The sequence below is a fragment of the Malaya genurostris genome, chromosome 3 (genome assembly GCF_030247185.1).
Source record: "Malaya genurostris strain Urasoe2022 chromosome 3, Malgen_1.1, whole genome shotgun sequence".
Lineage (NCBI taxonomy): Eukaryota > Metazoa > Arthropoda > Insecta > Diptera > Culicidae > Malaya > Malaya genurostris.
The window spans coordinates 288320848-288338774 of NC_080572.1; the positions used below are offsets into that span (position 1 = coordinate 288320848).

Consider the following 17927-nt stretch of genomic DNA (forward strand, 5'->3'; position numbering starts at 1 on the left):
TACTCAAAAATAAGTAAAACCCATTTTACCCAAAATTGGCTTCCTGCACACAACTCCTCTATTGAGTGAAAAGTACTTAAAATTAGGTAATTTTTTGGCAGCGTGTAGGACAAGACCCGACCAGACAACTGGCTTCTTTTTCCAGAAAAATATTTCTCTTCTTATTCCGGTTGCTCCCTGCTGTAAATAATAAATGCCTCGGGATCACTGTTGCCAGTAGAGATAATTATTCATTCTGAAAACTTTCTCCCCTTATAACATGCAATTATTTATCATTTGAAAACACTTAGACAAATGTTATATCGGTCAAAAATATAGCTCTGGATTCATTTTGATCAGATGTTTGTTTTGAAGAAAACGTTTAGTTGAAACAGTTTAATAAAATTTTTCTAAAAAACTCAATTTTGGGTAATTAATTTTTGCTGCTTTATTAACTAAAGTATTCAACATATTCTATTTGAGAAGAATAATAACATACAGAAGTATCCAAAGATTCGGTGCTATTCTCAACCAACATAATCAATATTCTCGTCCATATCACACTTCGTGATTTCAGGCTTTCTCTTTGTATCATCCAGTGATTGTTAAATGTACTCGTATACTTTCCACATTGACAGGACTTAAAAACAAATTGAACTTAAATCCTATTGAAATTAATAATTTTGAAAAGATGACCCGAAAAATAAAATATCTAATATCAAGCTACATTGTTACCGACGATACTGACAACACTTTTTCTACCACCCTGCAGTAATATTGATTTCAACAACTTGTACTTGCTTATGTCAATTTCAACCAATCACGAGCTGGTCCGAAATTGGTCCTAATGCCCCGTTTACACTTCTGCTGGCTGCCAGCATGCTGGTGTCAGTGTACTGCCCTCTTAGGAAAAAACGTTCAACTGTGGTCCAATGATCCAAAGTATTAGACCAACGAAGGACCACCGTTGAACGTTTTTTTCCTAAGAGGGCAGTACACTGACACCAGCATGCTGGCAGCCAGCAGAAGTGTAAACGGGGCATAAAAGTGGATTAACAATTGTCAGATGGTGGTGGTGGTGGTGCAGGATGTGAAGTAGCGGGTGCTGTTTTGTAGTGCTCTGCGACTAGTGCTTTACCAGGCAAATTTACAAATATAACTGTGTACTCTAAACCACGCACACACGCACACGCGCCTAAACTAAATACTGTACAGGTGGTAAATAGAAAGGAACAAAACATTCTAACCGAGATCTAGTCAAAGATACGTTGATTCACCTGGAATTACAAAACAGTTACAATAGAGAAGAGAAGTGGTGAATACAAACAAAAAACAATTAGGACTTGTGTGTTAGAATATAAGAAAGTGTACCAACAAAATATATCGAATACCTTGAATTTCGTTAGAATATTTCCAAAGACGAATCGCCAGAGAAAGGACTCGAACCCGTTACCGTGGCCATTCTCTACCAACTCAGCTACTCCGTTCACATTAAGTATAAACAGAAAAAGATGTCTATATTCTCACAAAAGTAATTGGTTTGGCAAGTAATTTGCCCCTGTGGGTTGAAATGGATAAACTTACGGTGTTTCCATAAGTTGAGACGCGTAATTTTTCAGCATATGCGAAGTGTCGAACGTCGAATAAAAACAGAGTCAGAAGTCAGATCGGTGTTGCAACAAGTTTGGCTCATTTTTTTTGGGTACACCTAACGTCGAAACAATATTGATAATGTCATTCTGAGCATCACTATGAGGCTCGAGTTATCTCGTACCTAATCTCTTGATACCAAAACACTGCCTATGCGTAGGAAGATGGCTTACATGTTCTCAGTAAAACAAAATGGGAACAAAAAACTACCCGAAAATTTAGAGTCCTAATTCTATGTAATTGATGGATTTACAAACTGTCTGCAAGCAGATACCGAGCAAGGCTGGCAATCGTCATTTTTGTACTTCATCAACAGTGAGTTCCGCTCATCTGCCAATCGATTTCAGTACCATCACTGAGCGATTTTTGTTACTGGACAACCATGTTGATAGAGAAAATATCGCTTCAACATCGTAGTGTCAGGCAATCAGCAGATGAGCACTGAGCGCACGTCAAATTGAAGAACCCACTAAGAGGCGATTCGTGAGCTGAGATTTGATGTATTTGTACATCAACACATTGCATCAGATTCTTATGACACTGTCTCGCTTGTAAGGAGTGTATCGAAAATAAGCTATCCACATACATTTGTGTTGTACGCAGCTTTCGATTCTTTACTTGTTTGTACGCTTGAAATTCTGCGTTTTCAAAATGTCGCGTATTGAAAAGAAAGTGGAAATTAAAGTTCTGGACACATAGCTAAGTGAGAAGGGTATTACTATGCGAAAATTGGCGAAGAGGTTTGGAATTCATCATGCCAGTGTTAAAAACATAATTAATAAGTTTGGGGAACATTATTCTTAGGATGAGCTACCAGGAAGAGGCAGAAAACCCGGTTCTTCCAACCCGAAACTGGACCAGGAAGTTGTCTCTAATCATGAAGAACAAATCAATGTCAATACGTGATTTTGCCAAAACAGCAGGAACGAGTGTCGGAATGATCCAGCGTATCAAGAGGCGAAATCACCTAAAGACCTACATAAAGCAGAAAATCTCGGAACAAAGTGTAAAACAGAAGAAGCAAAAAAGCAAAAACCCTTCCAGATCCACAATACTTTACTGTCGTCGTGAGGATGTGAGCGATGCGGATAGGTCGATTAAAGTGGAGAAACTCGGTCGAAAGGTACTGGTATGGCAAGCAATATGTTCCTGTGGTTTGAAGTCAACCATTTTTTACACTACCGGAACTATAAATGCAGAAATTTATCGATCTGAGTGTTTCCAGAAGAGATTGCTGCCTTTATATAAGAAGCATAGTACACCTCAACTGTTTTGGCTGGATTTGGCGTCGGCTCACCATGCCAAAACTACTCTCAATTGGCTTGCGGAAAAGGGTATACATTTCGTTGAGAAAAATATCAATCCACCAAATTGGCCTCAGCTTCGACCCATCGAACGTTACTGGGCAATCGTGAAGAGCACATTAGAATTACGCAAATCAAAACGAGAGCGTAATGCAAATCAGCGTAAATTGCTTCGACGACGTAATGCTTCCAACATGGCTAATTTTCATCGATCTGCCAATGCTTATCGTGCTCTTAATGCTAGTTTATACAAAGCATATGTACTTCGCATGCAGACTAGTCTAAGACGAAACCCTCGTAGTTTTTGGCGATTCGTTAATTCGAAAAGAAAAAACTCATTTGTACCTGCGAATATTTTCCTAGAGGATGAGGCTGCCCAATCAGTTTCTGAATCTTGTGAATTGTTTGCCAGGCATTTCGCTGGTGTGTTTCATAGTAATCTGACTTCAAATGAAGAGACGGAAATTGCTGTTACTGATGTTCCTGCTGACCTAATTAGTTTGAATACTTTCATCGGTACCTCTGAGATGGTTTCACGCGCTGCAAAAAAGTTGAACTGCTCATATTCTCCCGGGACAGACGGTTTACCCGCTGCTATTTTAAATCGATGTTTTGGTGCATTGGCTGAACCATTGAGTACAATTTTTAGTCGATCTTTTGAGCAGGCAAAATTCCCGTGCATATGGAAGCAATCGTACATAAAGATGGCTATCGGCAAAATGTTGCTAATTACCGTGGGATTACCAGTCTCTCTGCCCAATCTAAACTTTTCGAAATGATTGTAAGTGATGCCATATTAGATCGAGTGAGGAATTACGTTTCATTTGATCAGCATGGATTTATACCAGGAAGATCAGTTTCGACGAATCTGTTAACATTCACGTCTAAGTGTATCGCTAGCATGCGAAGAAAAAACTCAAATGGATGTTGTCTACACTGATCTAAAAGCAGCATTTGACAAAATTGACCACGGAATACTTCTTTGTAAATTATATCGTCTCGGCTTCTCTGCGCAGCTCGTGTCCTGGTTAAGAACGTATCTGACTGGTAGAGTATTACGAGTGAAGTTGGATAACTGCACATCATCTCAAATTTTCTCTAATTTTAAGTAGTTAAAAACTGCCCTCGGCATGTTATAGCTTAACGCAGTGTGCCTGATATATATGTTATTGAATAAAAATAAAAAAACCCTTAAAAAATAGTTATTACGTTGAAATCGGTATGGGCCAGTTTCGGATTTAAGAATTACCAACGACCGAAAAGATTTTAGCCGGGGTAAAATAAACGACATTATAAAAATGAACCTGGTTCAGAGAATTACAAAATTCAGTTTTCAATCGGATACAGGTCACATTCGGGTTCAGAAAAAAATGCGGCGTCGAGTAGGACTTAAGAATTCTCCTACACGATCTTCTCTACTCCACGGGACCAGTATTAAACGATTTTACACTTCTGTTTTAAGCTTTACTGGAGAACTGGATGAGAAAGCCGTTTTTTTTTATTGGCCCAATTACCAGAACCAGAACCAGCACCAAGATCGTTTGGAAGGTCTAGAAGCTTCAAGTTGCAAACCCTTATTGTTTTGAACATTTGACGTCTCCATGATCTAAAATACATAGATTTTAACCAAAGTTCATCTGGAAGAGTAATCAGCCAAATATTAATTACGGACCTTTTGGGCAACTTTTAGGAACGCATCCCTAACCCCTGCATTTGTTAAGGCGGATGTTTCTGTATACATTGTTCCGTGTGCACTTGCAAAACTATTGCCATCCTTGAAGCTTACGGTTCGATCAGGAGCACAATCAATTTTATTCCCGACAATGATTCGCACATTAATCGTATCGTACTCGTCAAGCTGCTTCAACCACGAATCCAGTTTACCAAGTGTTTCACTCCGAGTGACGTCGTAGACTAGGATTGCTCCGTGGGCGTTTCTGGACAATTAGAAAGCTAATGATTATCTTTCGGATGCGACATTCCAGTATACATCGAATACCTGAAATAATGATTACCAAGTGCCTTGTAACGCTCCTGACCCGCCGTATCCCAAATTTGCAGTTCCACGACGACGTTATTTCCATGACCTTGATCAATAATAGTAAACTATAATAGCATATCGCTTGAAAATATATGATCGAAATCACAATTTATTTCAACTAGTTCGGTTTTCATGTCAGCACCTATTGTTGCTCGCGGGCTGAACTCAGTATCTAGATTTTGGAATTTTTGAAGAAGTCTGTAAATAATAAAGCAATGAATGATAATCAACATCTGATACTACTCTGTAGAAATATCGGATCAAACCTGGTCTTGCCAACAGCACTTTCGCCTATAAGTACAATTTTTAACTGCTTTATATCTTTCTGAATCATGATATTATTACTTATAGTTTGGCTCATTTTGTTTCACTTTCTGGTAAGTTGTTGATCTTATTCGATCTTCAGAGATGTCAGGTACGTCAGCACAAATTTCAAGTATCTTCAAGCAGGGTTGAAAATGTCTGTAAACTCGAAAATAAGTCTGCGGATTCCAGTTTTCTATAACTCTTTTAAGAATGGAGCACGAAATTGGTTTGACGAGCAAAATTTTACAAGTCCGTAATTTTTTTATGAATGTGTGCCAAAATCATGAAGTCAAACCTGGCACCTCTGTCGATCTTGATCCAGTACACAGATAAAAACTGGTATGATGAGATCATGTATAAATCACACACATTGAAAAGAAAGACATGGTAGTTCTAGCTGCGTTTTCATCAAAGATAAACTCAAGATGGAGTAGTTTGCTATTTCTTTTGTATCATTTGAATAGGACCCCTCGATGAGCTTGGTTCACTGTCAGTTTCAGTCTTTTGATGTAAAACAACAAGCGTCTGATCGCTAGATGCGTCGTAACTATGACAATGATTGTTTATGTTTGGAAAAATATTAAGTTACAGTATGAACGATATTGAACAATTTTGCCCTATATCCAGTGATTCTAACAATAAGTAAGTAAAAACTACTTAGAACCATTGTCTAGAACTTATTTAGTTATTGGCTCATCCCATGAAGCATTAAAGTCAGTTGTGGCAAGAAATCATTATGTGCTGAATGTAAACATATGTTGGCTTCCTTTGTAACTTGTATTGTTTCCATGGCATTTTGTCGGAACTGGTCGACGCTTATTAACGGAGGGTCAATAAAATTACATTATTACTGAACCAACTGGTTCACGATTACTGACCCAACATTTTTCAATGGATCGTATGGGACATTGTAATCTTGAGTTTATCTTTGTTTTCATGGTAATAAATTCGACCGTCCCACGACAAAAGGGCCTAACAAATGACAGTCAGTTTCTCTTTGTTTACTTTTTCTTTCACGATTTACAGAACTGATTTTATATTTGACGCTTTACTCTTCGCAAAACTTTCAAGGTAAAACCCCAAACGAATTTCCAGACATGACAGTCACGATCTTTTTTGGCGCACATCTACGGTCCTCCATGAAACTGGCAACAATGGTGACAAACTGGTTGCACTGTTGATCGCGTTTATAACACAAATGTCAAACCGTGAGAACCTTTCGATTCGTTAGCTCATTTGTGTATATTGAGATTTCATGGTACACTTAATATTTTGTTTGCTTTGATGTAATCAGCTAACACCATGATCTCTCGTGTATTTAAATTAATAGCGAGAGGACAGTTTACAGCAGATATGAATTATAGCAGTTAAATGGGAGTTACAATGTATACTTTTCGCGTTGGAAGTAACGGTAGCTCGGAAAGTTCGGAATTCCAAGTGCTAATACAGTAGATTTCCGACGTTCTATTATGTACTACGAAAAAGTCAGAGTAGATTGCATAAATGTAAAAAAATCAAAATCTACGGTTGACGAGTATATAAAAGATATGAGCATGATAACCTGGCTTTGGATGCCCATTTTTCGTGCTTTTCCGTTTTTTTCGTTTTGCTTAACTCAACTTTTGGTTATTTTTAACAATTGTCTCTTTATATTATGGTATCGAAATGAGTGACAATGTTGACATTTGATTCTGCCCCACTCATAGCACACTTTAATCGAAATGATAACAATGCAATTAATCTCGCGCTCCATCAAGCGGTGAGTGCGGTCATTTTAGAAAGTACCGGGTACGAACCAGATTTTTTTTAAATATTGTAGGCACATACATGTCTTTATTAGGGTAACAGAGGTATTTTGGCCACTTCATATATTTTGGCCCACCTAACAAACTTCATGGATTTAATCGATGTTAAGTAACCCATGTTGCATCAATTTGAAGCTAATTACAATAAATTACCAATTGATGAAGGGTTTTTCAAAGATATTACAACATTTGGGGGATATTTTTACAAAGTGGGCCAAAATAAAATCAATCCTAAAGTGGGCCAAAATACCTCTGTTACCCTATTTATCTTTGATAAAACTACAAGCTTTTGATTTATATTGGAAACTTTAGAAAATTTGCAATAATGGCTCCGTCAAAATCAAAAGCGAAAGTAAACAAAGAGAGGCTTTCATTTGCAGTTAGGTCCTTTTGTCGTGCGACTATCGAATTGTCAAATTCAATATGATTGATTATCCAGTCTACCATGATGACTTTTATTACAATGACCATGGGTTCTGCTGCGTAATGTTCGACCATTACGTTCTCGAAGAAGAAAGAGCCATTTTATTTTGATTACTTTCTGAAAGGATCCTCGATAGTCAGAACGACGTGTGTTAAATACCTTGGTGTCTTTCTCGATGAACAACTGAAATTCAAGCAACATATCAACTATATCGTTTCCAAAGCCTCTCGCAACCTAGGATTTGTAATGAGGATGGCTAAACATTTTACAGACGTGTACTGTTTGAAATCTCTGTATTGCTCACTTGTTCATTCATCCCTGGAGTACTGTTCTGTCATTTGGAACCCTCACTACATAAACGGAGCTCACAGAATCGAATCGATACAACGCAGATTCATTCGCTTCGCTCTACGGTGCTTACCGTGGAACAATCCTCACGAACTACCAAGCTACGAAAGTCGCGGGTTACTAATCGGTCTCGATACACTACAGGTTCGTCGAGATGTTGCACGTGCTTTATTGATAGCAGATGTTTCGGCCGATAAGATTGACTGCCCTGCTTTGTTCCGCAAAATTTATATCAACGTCCGACCCCGTGCTCTTCGCAACAGTGCATTTCTTTGACTTCCTTTACGATGAACTAACTACGGTGCTAACAATGCTATTATTGGCTTGCAGAGATCATTCAATCGCGTTTCATTAGGATTCGACTTCGATCTATCACGCAGTAGGATACTTGAAAATTGTTTGTATATTACTAGAAATTATCATTAGGACCATATCGACGACACGACCAGGCACTTTGAAGAAAAATTGACAATGAAATTGTCCGTTAACGATACACCGCCAGTTACCGCAAATATGGCGACCCCTTGATAATGATAAAAATAATCTTCTTGAGCAACACTGTTTATGTTGCTACGAACTTGTTACCAAGGAGGTCCAGAGTAAATAAACAAACAATTTAAATACGCAAGATATGCGAAAGGTACACATTTTGTACAGATTTTATTAAATATAGTAGAAAATATGGATCTGTTAGTGCTTCAAGCATGGCACCAGTTACTTCTACTATGAAATCCGAAGAAGGTATCGAATCTTTCCATTTTACGCAATTGAATTACTAACCAGTCAACATGTTCTAGCTGCATGCGGTGGTGGACTCTCAAAGACAGGAGTTGCAAAACGTTTCGTAAAAAAATCGAATTCATGATCGAGAAATAAAAACAATTTATCGATCGAGCGTTTTTTAATCTTCTAGCAGTAATGATGTAGAATACGGATACAAAAATCAAACAAAAGATTGTTAATGTAGGTAGTAGCTCACAGTCTTATTCAAGATCGCGACCAACATCACATTTCGTCGCTCTAGAATCAAATGAGCTCCGTCGTAAAATTTGTTCCCGACGGTCTGGATAGAATTCTAGAATGTAAATAGGCCAGTCCGTGCCTTGATTCAAACATAGGCGCCCCCATTCTCGTTCGATAGAATGGCGCACCATTCGTAGATCGCATAAAGATGTGAGATAATGGTTCTTGATAGATACAAACAGGATTATTACGCTCGGCTGTATGCTCCAATTTCAGTAATACAATTTTCGGAAGGTCCGGTACGATGGTTATTCACGGTAGAACGTGTACGATCGCTATTTTTTCCGCATACGAATTTTCTTCGCTTTTCTCGGCGAGCGAGATAAGACCAACGGATTTATTCATACCGAAGTATTTGATCTGCAATGGAGGGTAAAATAGAGTTAAGGTCCATGGTAAAACGATGATTCATAACTAGTACAAGCGAATATGCCCTGCTACTGTTTTCTAATCAATCAGTGCCCGATGGCAATCCGATCGAATGTAATATTTTCTGCCGCCCGTTCACCTTGCGCTATGAACATCTAGACAAATAACTGCTATATGTCTGCCTTTTCGGGGTGTTCTGGGAGAAGGTAAATGCTAAGCTGATCCTATTTATTTCGGCTCACAGAAATCCATATTTCTTTTGGTTTACAGATATAACATTTCGTTTTGTTTTGTGGTTATTTATATATGTTAGTACGTTCGATTAAAAAAACAAACGTAGCCATGGTTCTGGTAACTGTTATCTAAAATCAACAGTTTTCGACTTTTGTTGCCAGTTTCAATAGATTTTCAAGCAACCTCGTTTTGACATTACCAGTTACTGAGGGGTAGTTAGATTTTCGATAGTTTATATAGACGAGTGGCAGGTCGTGTCGTCGACCATATTGTGTCTGTTGATTATACCTAAATAAATAAATAAATAATAAATAAATTAATTAAAACTAACTCACTACACTCTTACCAGCCGCTACCTAATTTTGGGTCAAAACCTAAACAAAATCAACTAAAGTGCATCTCCCCAATTGTGATGCACCTTAGTTGATTTTGATTAGCTTTTGACCTCAAAATTTGGGTAAATGCAAGTTTGCCCAAAGTGTTATGTCATTACAAAGTACGCTACTCATTTTTTACAATCAACTCAAAGTTTGAGTAGATAACGACCTAATTTTGGGTAGCTTATAGCAGAGCTCGACAACGAGAAATTAGGTAGAAATGATTTTCAGTGTATGTCCCACATTATCAGATTCGAATGAATCCCGAATTGGCGAGAAATCTTTATTAGGAACTCCATGTGGAAATCATAATGAATTTCGAATGAATTCCAACTTCAGTGCAACAACCGATTTCGAATAAATTTCGCCTACAATATGTTGATTCGGAAGTCTGTTGGAATTGAGTGAGACATAGGAGACATATGCGGACTGAATTGTCAATTCATTTTCTTCTTATTCTTTTCCGATTTTTTTGTTTTCGCGCTGATTTTCAGTTTATTTCTAAACAAAAAAAAATATTTATATATATATATATATATATATATATATATATATATATATATATATATATATATATATATATATATATATATATATATATATATATATATATATATATATATATATATATATATATATATATATATATATATATATATATATATATATATATATATATATATATATATATATATATATATATATATATATATATATATATATATATATATATATATATATATATATATATATATATATATATATATATATATATATATATATATATATATATATATATATATATATATATATATATATATATATATATATATATATATATATATATATATATATTGCTTTCTCAGCAAGCGGTTCTATTTTGTTGGTGGTTGAGCTGTGAACTGTGAAAACCGACTTTCAAACGAGGCTCGGAGGGCCGAATGTCATATACCATTCGACTCAGCTCGACGAATCTACCTCAGTGTCGCCTAATCGAAGATTTCTTCGGGGTTTTGACCTCCTTGGTGTACAAAAATAACTGGAGAGCCACGAATTGCTAACAGTTGATAGGTAGAATCAAGAGATGCATTCGCAAAGTTGACATGAAGGCCGTACAACGCTCCTGTTCCGACATCAAACGGAAGTTTCGCCGAACATCCGATTACGGACCGTTTACAAATGTTCACACTTTTTTTTTTCAACAATGAACAATGTATCTTTAATTTCAATAAATCAGATTTTCTCCAAGTATGTTTGTCTTTTTTTGACAGCTTGAGAAAGAAATTCAAAAATTTTATTGGCCCCCGTTAGGAATAAATTCGAAACCTAGATTCTGAAAATGAATTCAATTTCAGAATTCTAGAATTAAATATTCTAGAAAGAAGCTAGCACCTTAGCCTTCGGATATGTCGATAGCAATAAGTTCCAAAAACAATCATGAAATAGGTCAGGTTGAGTATAACTGGCGCAATAAGAAAAATTTATTATCATAGGTATGCTACCGTCCTCCCTCCTCACTGTATATAGCTTCCGAACATGTAGGTGAACAAATTGCTGTGACGGACCTATTTTCGTAGATATTTTCTCATTTCTGTCGTACAACTGTCACCTGCTGCTGCGCCTGTCTCTACTACACACTTTCCGATGACCAATAGAGGTTCTTTTAAGGTGTCATTTGTTTTTGCACGTCGAGGAAGAAAATGCTACACAAAAATAACAGATTTAGTTTTGCTTCTCAAATCTAAACATTGGTTTCCCTTTCTGCTCAAATCGAAATAGTAACACGTACATAGTAGATATAATGAGGGCCTATACTGGATATCTTCGTTGCGATCGCTACCCCTGGCGTTCACTTCGAAGTGTGTTTTATTGACTTAACGCGTAATTATGTGAGAGTTATTGAGTGTAATAATCTTTGTATTTTTTTTTCTTCTTTCATATAATTGGGTTGTCTCGTTTCTCGTTTGATTTATAGTTCATCTGTGGATATATATAACTCTGCAGGGAATCACCGTTTGATTAGGGTTTGAGTGGTAATCAGTTTGATTTTCGTTCTTCGATTCTTACTGATTAGATATATGCATTAATTGTATTTCTCTTCTCTTTATGTTATTATAAGATATACTCAAATCGGACTGCAAAATTACTCTAAGCTTAAACATAGTTAAAGTTATGTTCCACTTCAGTTTGTCGCGGTCGGTATCGCAATCCAAGTAACGGGTATCGTGTTGTTGGTGATTGATGCAATTATACTTATTGTGGTTTGTTGATTTTGTTTGTGGTAGATTTCAAAGGATAAAGATATTTTCAATTAATGGCTTCAACACTTACAGCATACCTGCAAGAAAAGGGTTTTTCGAAAGTGGCTTTCAATTTACTGGTTGTGTTCGGAAAAGTAAAACGGCAGGAAAAATGAAGCAATGCGATGTCAAAACAAATTGCGGTTTAAAAGTAAACACTCATCGAACAAAAGCAAACAAACCAGAAAATAACTTCTATACGGTTCTACGTGAAAAGCAGCACAATTACCATTGGTTTTGTTTCGTATCTAAAGCTGATTAAAATCCGGGTTGAATTTAGCGGCCTAGTCAAATGTGTCCAGTTTGGAATGTGGTTGCGCGATAATTTTAAAAGGAGTTACTTTATTAAACAATAACAAAATGGGAGAATGATTGAAATTTTTTTTCTTCTGTTCGCAAAATTCCAATCGTTTTCCGGATATCTTACACGCACACATACATATGCTAAAAGTATCGCCTGAAGGCAGCGAAACATCTAATTACCTGGCGTGTACACCGGTTGAGTACCGGTGTTCAGGCCTGTACTCTCATTGGCCGCCGCCTGTCCCGTGAATGGGTTAGTTGGATTCGCCGATGGTGGTGGCATCGCGTACACTGGCATTCCGGCTCCCTGGGCCTGTCCGGCAGTCGGTTGTGATGTCACCGGTCCACCCGAACCACCGCCGCCGTTGTCTTCTAGGTCAGCCAAATCTTCCTGGAATTTTTAAGAGGGTCTGGTTAGTCATGCTGTTTGATCGAAGCTAGGTTTGATTTATCGGGATTTAGCGACATTTAACAAATTCAAATACTCTCTTTCACACAACCATCACCATCACTTCTCATGTTTCAATTGTAGTTCGAGTCTGAAATAACCACGTTAGAATATTACCGAGTCAAATAGTTTCGAAATCGATAGACCTAGAGTGACTATAATCAGAGTGGCGACATCTGTTCGTTTGGAATGACAGCTACCAGTTCCAAACGAGCAAACGACCTGTCAATTCAATGTAAAGCTAATGGAATGTTTTGAATTGTTGCCAACATTACGGATGAGATGTCGTCACTCTGGTTATAGGCACTCTAGATAGACCGATGTAGGACTGTTTGACATTTTAACAGTCATCACCTTAACACTTTGAACAGGAGGTTGGATCAGGATAAAAATAAATAGCAGGCTATGAGAATAGTTCTTCTTTATGTAACTTTCGCTTGTTGTCAAACCTAATTCAGTTTCTTAACTGCTGTCAAACCGTTTGTTTTTCAATGAATGGTGACTATTCGTCCGTTTCAAAAAGGTTTTTATAAAATACAATGGAAATTACCTGTTACGAAAACCAGAATAGTTGAAAAACGATCATTTGAAGAGTAGTTTATCATCACCATTTGGGATTTGCTACTACATACAATATGCTCTTCGCTTTTTTTTTTTGTTTTTGTTCAGATGACCGAAGAAACGGTTCTAGAGAACTAGTTCTTCCGATAGAACTATTGTATAGAGCGGAGTGATTCGTCTATCTCATCATAACTCATTTATTTGAATGTAAATCGACTTAAAGAAATCGATGTGAGTTCCATTTGAAAAGTTTTGGGTCACTAGTTTCGGTACTTCCGCTGTCAGGCCCGTGCGGAGGGGGTTTAACACCGCCCCCACCCCTTTTTTATATAATAGTAAAACCTTGGTATTACATTCCTGTAGTGGAATTTGAACTTCTTTTCTTGAGTGTACAGAACCATTGCATGGCTGGTACTACGATTCTACTGACACTACGAATCCTTCCAGGTCGGGGCTCGAACATACGACAACTGGTTTGTAAGACCAATGCCCTATGCATTGAACCGCCAACCCGGAACGTGAATAAAAGTGCAAGTAACAAATATTTTGAAACTATTCAGTAGACGTTCGTAAAAATTTACAGACTTTTGAAATTGCCGTGGTGTTTTTGTCTTTCTCTATAGAAAGGTATTAGAATTGCTGGAAAAACCGACTTTCGAACGGAGCCTCGGAGACCCATAGTGTTATATACCATTCGACTCAGTTCGACGAGATCGGAAAATGTCTGTGTGTATGTGTGTGTGCACTTTTAGAAGATATTTGAACGCGCTCAATTTTCTCAGAGATGACTGAACCGATTTTAACAAGCTTAGGTTCGTTTGAACGCTACTGTCGGGCCATTAATCAAGTTCGAAGATCAAATGGCTGTGACTTTTGGTTTCGGAGATATGATTGTATAAGTGACGTAACTGACAAAAAGCGTTGAATTTGAAGGCGCTCAATTTTCTCAGAGATGGCTGAACCGATTTTAACAAACTCGGGCTCGTTTGAAAGCTACTGTCGGACCATTGATCAAGTTCGAAGATCAAATGGCTGTGAGTTTTGGTTCCGAAGATATGATTGTATAAGTGACGTAACCGACAAAAAGCGTTGTATTTGAACGCGCTCAATTTTCTCAGAGATGGCTGATCCGATTTTAACAAACTTGGGCTCGTTTGAAAGCTACTGTCGGGCCGTTGATCAAGTTCGAAGATCAAATGGTTGTGACTTTTGGTTCCAGATATATGATGGTATAAGTGACGTAACCGACAAAACACGTTGATTTTTACGGCTCTTATATATATAAGGGTGCCAAAATTTTGGGATCAACTCTATTTTCGTAAAGTTCTAGTGCTCAAAAGTTTAAGCACCTCGAAAAAAGCCTTCTTGCAAATTTTGACCTAAATCGGACATGCTTAAGGGGTGCTGCCCTGTGGTAAAGGTTTTACAATTTTCGATCTTGAAAAAGCACCATAGGGGGGAGTACATGAAATTTCCAGAATCGAAAATTTTTTTTGATGCCGAAACTCTTAAAACTGCATGAAACATCAAAATTTAGTGTCATCTCAAAAAAATTTTTTTTTGAAAAAATCAACTTTCTGGGACTTAGAAAAATTTTCATATTTTTTCTAAGTCCCAAAAAGTCGACTTTTTCAAAAAATTTTTTTTTCGAGATGACACTAAATCTCGACGTTTCATGCAATTCTAAGCCTTTTGGCATCAAAAATTTTTTTTCGATTTCGATAATTTCATGTACTCCCCCCTATGGTGATTTTTCAAGATATATGAAAATTCCACTAAGTGGACTAAGAAGGCTTTAGCATCACTGATTACAAATATGCAACGGAAATGTCAAGCACTAATTTGGAAAAATGATGCTGACTGTGTGACATAAACACTGAAGCATGCTTTTGTGAACTACTCGAATCAATCTGAATCAATTGGTGTCAAAATTAGTATCCAAATTTATTTAATAAAAATATGAAACATATTTTCATGAGACTGTTATGAAAGAAGAGAAAGGCATTATCACACCACTAGGTGGATTAAGAAGGGTTTTTTTTGTCGTTTAACCAATTTCGTACATCATTATTTATAGAAAACTTGAGGTCCGCAGAATTTTTCAAGAGTTTACAAATCTTTTGCAACCCTTTATAAATAAATTTGAAATTCGTCATTGAGAGTGGTGATGCGACAACAAAAAATTTTCTTGGTAGCGGTCAAAAATTCCAAAACGGAATCACATAAATTTTTCAGAGACGACTAGGACGATTTGCACAAATGTAAGTTTCGACAAAATGAAAGGTTCTATGGTTTATGGACTTCTGGGCTGTTTCAAATGAATCCGGGTTACGGTTTCGGAACAGGTTCCGGAGGTAGCGGCTAGAACTCCAAAATGAAGCTCACACGATGCTCTTGTGTACCGGCGCATTGTCCGATTTTCAAACGCTCCAATAATACTCCACTTACACTTGCTGTCGATGGTGTTTTTCTATTTTCGAGGCAGTCCACGACAAACACAAAGAACCGACTTCATAACCCTTCCGCCCAATTTCAGTCTATTGTCGGTTAATCATTCTGTTCTTTGGCGTAAAATAATGGATCTGGGCTTCTTCAACAGTAACCAATTTTCATAAGCATAGGCAAACATGCTTCCGAAGTGTGCTCGCGTTCCTCTTTTTAACCCTGAGTTGCAGTGCATCTTTTTTATCTGGCTAAAACTATATGTTTGCTCAGTACTAATCCTTATGGCACTTTCTAGTCATCCAGTACCATTTCCTTCAATTTTGACATTGATTTGACAATTTTTGGGCTTCTATGCGGCTGCGGGCTTCTATCGAAACACTATTTCACGGTATAGTCTGTAGGAACACTAGTTTCGTAATATTTATTAAACTTCTGCGTACTATTTTTTAGAACGTAACCAAACTTAAACTTTGAAACAAACTTAAATTTAGTTGAAGGGACTTCTGGTTAGGTATGGCATTTCAGAATTTTATCTGGCTCCGACCTCCGGCGCCGGAATTGCAGAATTATTAGTGTTCAAAAGTGTTCACAAACTTAATATCATATGAAAGGGCTTAAAATCCAATAGAAAAATCCCGATTTTCATTTAGATCCGACTTCCGGGTCTGAAGTTACAGGATGATAAGCACAAAAAATCGAGTGCAACAAGAAGCGGGTTATTTAAAACTGGTTGGTAGAATCTTCTAATTAGCAGATCTTGTTAGTTGAAACCCATAAAACTCATATCTGTTCCCGATTCTGGAATTAGTAAATTATAATCCCAAAATGGAAATTACTTTACATCGATTTTCCGAAGACTGTTCGATCGGTTTTCACAAACTTAGATTCAAGTGAAGGATTTTATGATCCCATAGGGGTCAAATGAATGTATGAATAGTATGTATCAAACCAACCGATAAATCTGTCTGATTTCGAGAGAGGCACATTTCACGTTAATTGGATGCGTTAATAAGCGAAATTGTCGGTTCTATGCCACCTCAATTGATTGTGGAATAACCTCCATACGACCAAAAAGTTACAGTGATGTTTGTGCGGATATGATGATTGGTCCTTATTTTTTCCAAGACGATGATGGAGCAACGAAAACTGTTAATGGGGTTATCGTTATTGAGCCATGATAAATGATTTTGTGATGCCCATTGTTCGTGAAAATGGTCTCAATGGCTACTTGTCTCAACAGGACGGTGCAACATGTTATACAGCTCGACTAACAATCGTTTTGTTACGACCATTGTTCCCCGGACGAATCATATCGAAAAACGGTGATTTTGAATGGCCCTTCGAGATCACCCGATTTGACGCCAGTAGACTTTTTTGTGGAGTTATTTTAAATCCAAGGTATACGCTGATGAGCCAAGAACCATAGCTCAATTCAAAGACAACATACGACGTTAAATCGCCGCCACATCGACCGATACATTAGCCGAAACGATGTACAGGGTCCGGCACTCGAAGTGTAACCAACTTCAGACCTTCGAGCCTGGCGTCAAGGTAAATGCGACATATTATCGGGAAAGTATTCTGGAGGTTGCTTTGAAGCCGTGGGCAAACAAACATTTCGGTGGCAGACCATGGACGTTTCAGCAGGACTCGGCACCGTCTCACAAAGCTCGAGTGAACCAAGAATGGCTGAAAAACAACGTTCCGAACTTTATCACGTCCACACAATGGCTCTCGAATTCACCAGATGCGAATCCAATGGATTATTCTCTTTGGGCCATTTTGGAGAGCAAAGTCCGAACTAAAAGATACACCAGTCTCGAGGCGAGTGGGCCAAAATACCTGCAAGTCACATTCGGGCAGCTTGCGATTCGTTTTTTGACCGTCTCAAGGCCATAGTCAAGGCAAAAGGTGGTCATATCGAGCAAAAGTGAATTGATTCTGAATTTTGTATTATTTTTACACATTTTGTACTTTGAATTAAGTAAAAGTAATTTTCCAAACTTAATT

The 17927-nt window shown here is 37.5% G+C and overlaps 2 protein-coding genes across 5 annotated transcripts in view; both read right to left on the reverse strand.

Annotated features, from left to right (window-relative positions):
* Positions 1–4192: 4192 nt before the first annotated feature.
* LOC131434708 (ras-related protein Rab-18-B-like) lies at positions 4193–5394 on the reverse strand. Of its 2 annotated transcripts, none has more exons than XM_058601731.1 (5): positions 5241–5394; positions 5117–5172; positions 4933–5020; positions 4606–4870; positions 4193–4539 (listed from the first exon to the last, which is right to left on the reverse strand). In XM_058601731.1, the coding sequence occupies exons 1-5, from the start codon at positions 5333–5335 to the stop codon at positions 4444–4446; spliced, it is 600 nt and encodes a 199-aa protein (XP_058457714.1). In that variant the 5' UTR covers positions 5336–5394; the 3' UTR covers positions 4193–4443. The 2 variants fall into 2 exon arrangements, with proteins under 2 accessions (XP_058457714.1, XP_058457713.1); XM_058601730.1 differs by having other exon boundaries at positions 5081–5172; positions 5241–5391.
* Positions 5395–11298: 5904 nt separating this feature from the next.
* LOC131434707 (dnaJ homolog subfamily C member 5 homolog) overlaps positions 11299–17927 on the reverse strand; it is a 29257-nt gene continuing 22628 nt past the window's right edge. For 2 of the 3 annotated variants that reach the window (XM_058601727.1, XM_058601729.1), the window contains 2 exons: positions 12644–12854; positions 11299–12198 (listed from right to left, as the gene is read on the reverse strand). In XM_058601727.1, coding sequence (XP_058457710.1) covers positions 12188–12198; positions 12644–12854 — 222 coding nt within the window. In that variant the 3' untranslated portion in view covers positions 11299–12187. Of the gene's footprint in view, positions 12199–12389; positions 12445–12643; positions 12855–17927 lie in introns of all 3 variants that reach the window. The other variant, XM_058601728.1, reaches the window with a different exon arrangement.

What these genes read in the sequence shown, in the direction of transcription:
- LOC131434708 (XM_058601730.1), bottom strand. Translation starts at nt 5,335, where the DNA reads ATGAGCCAAACTATAAGTAATAATATCATGATTCAGAAAGATATAAAG. An exon ending in AGTGCTGTTGGCAAGACCAG is followed by an intron (nt 5,173 to 5,240) that starts GTTTGATCCGAT and finishes TATTATTTACAG; the next exon opens with ACTTCTTCAAAAATTCCAAA. An exon ending in CGAACTAGTTGAAATAAATT is followed by an intron (nt 5,021 to 5,080) that starts GTGATTTCGATC and finishes TTATTGATCAAG; the next exon opens with GTCATGGAAATAACGTCGTC.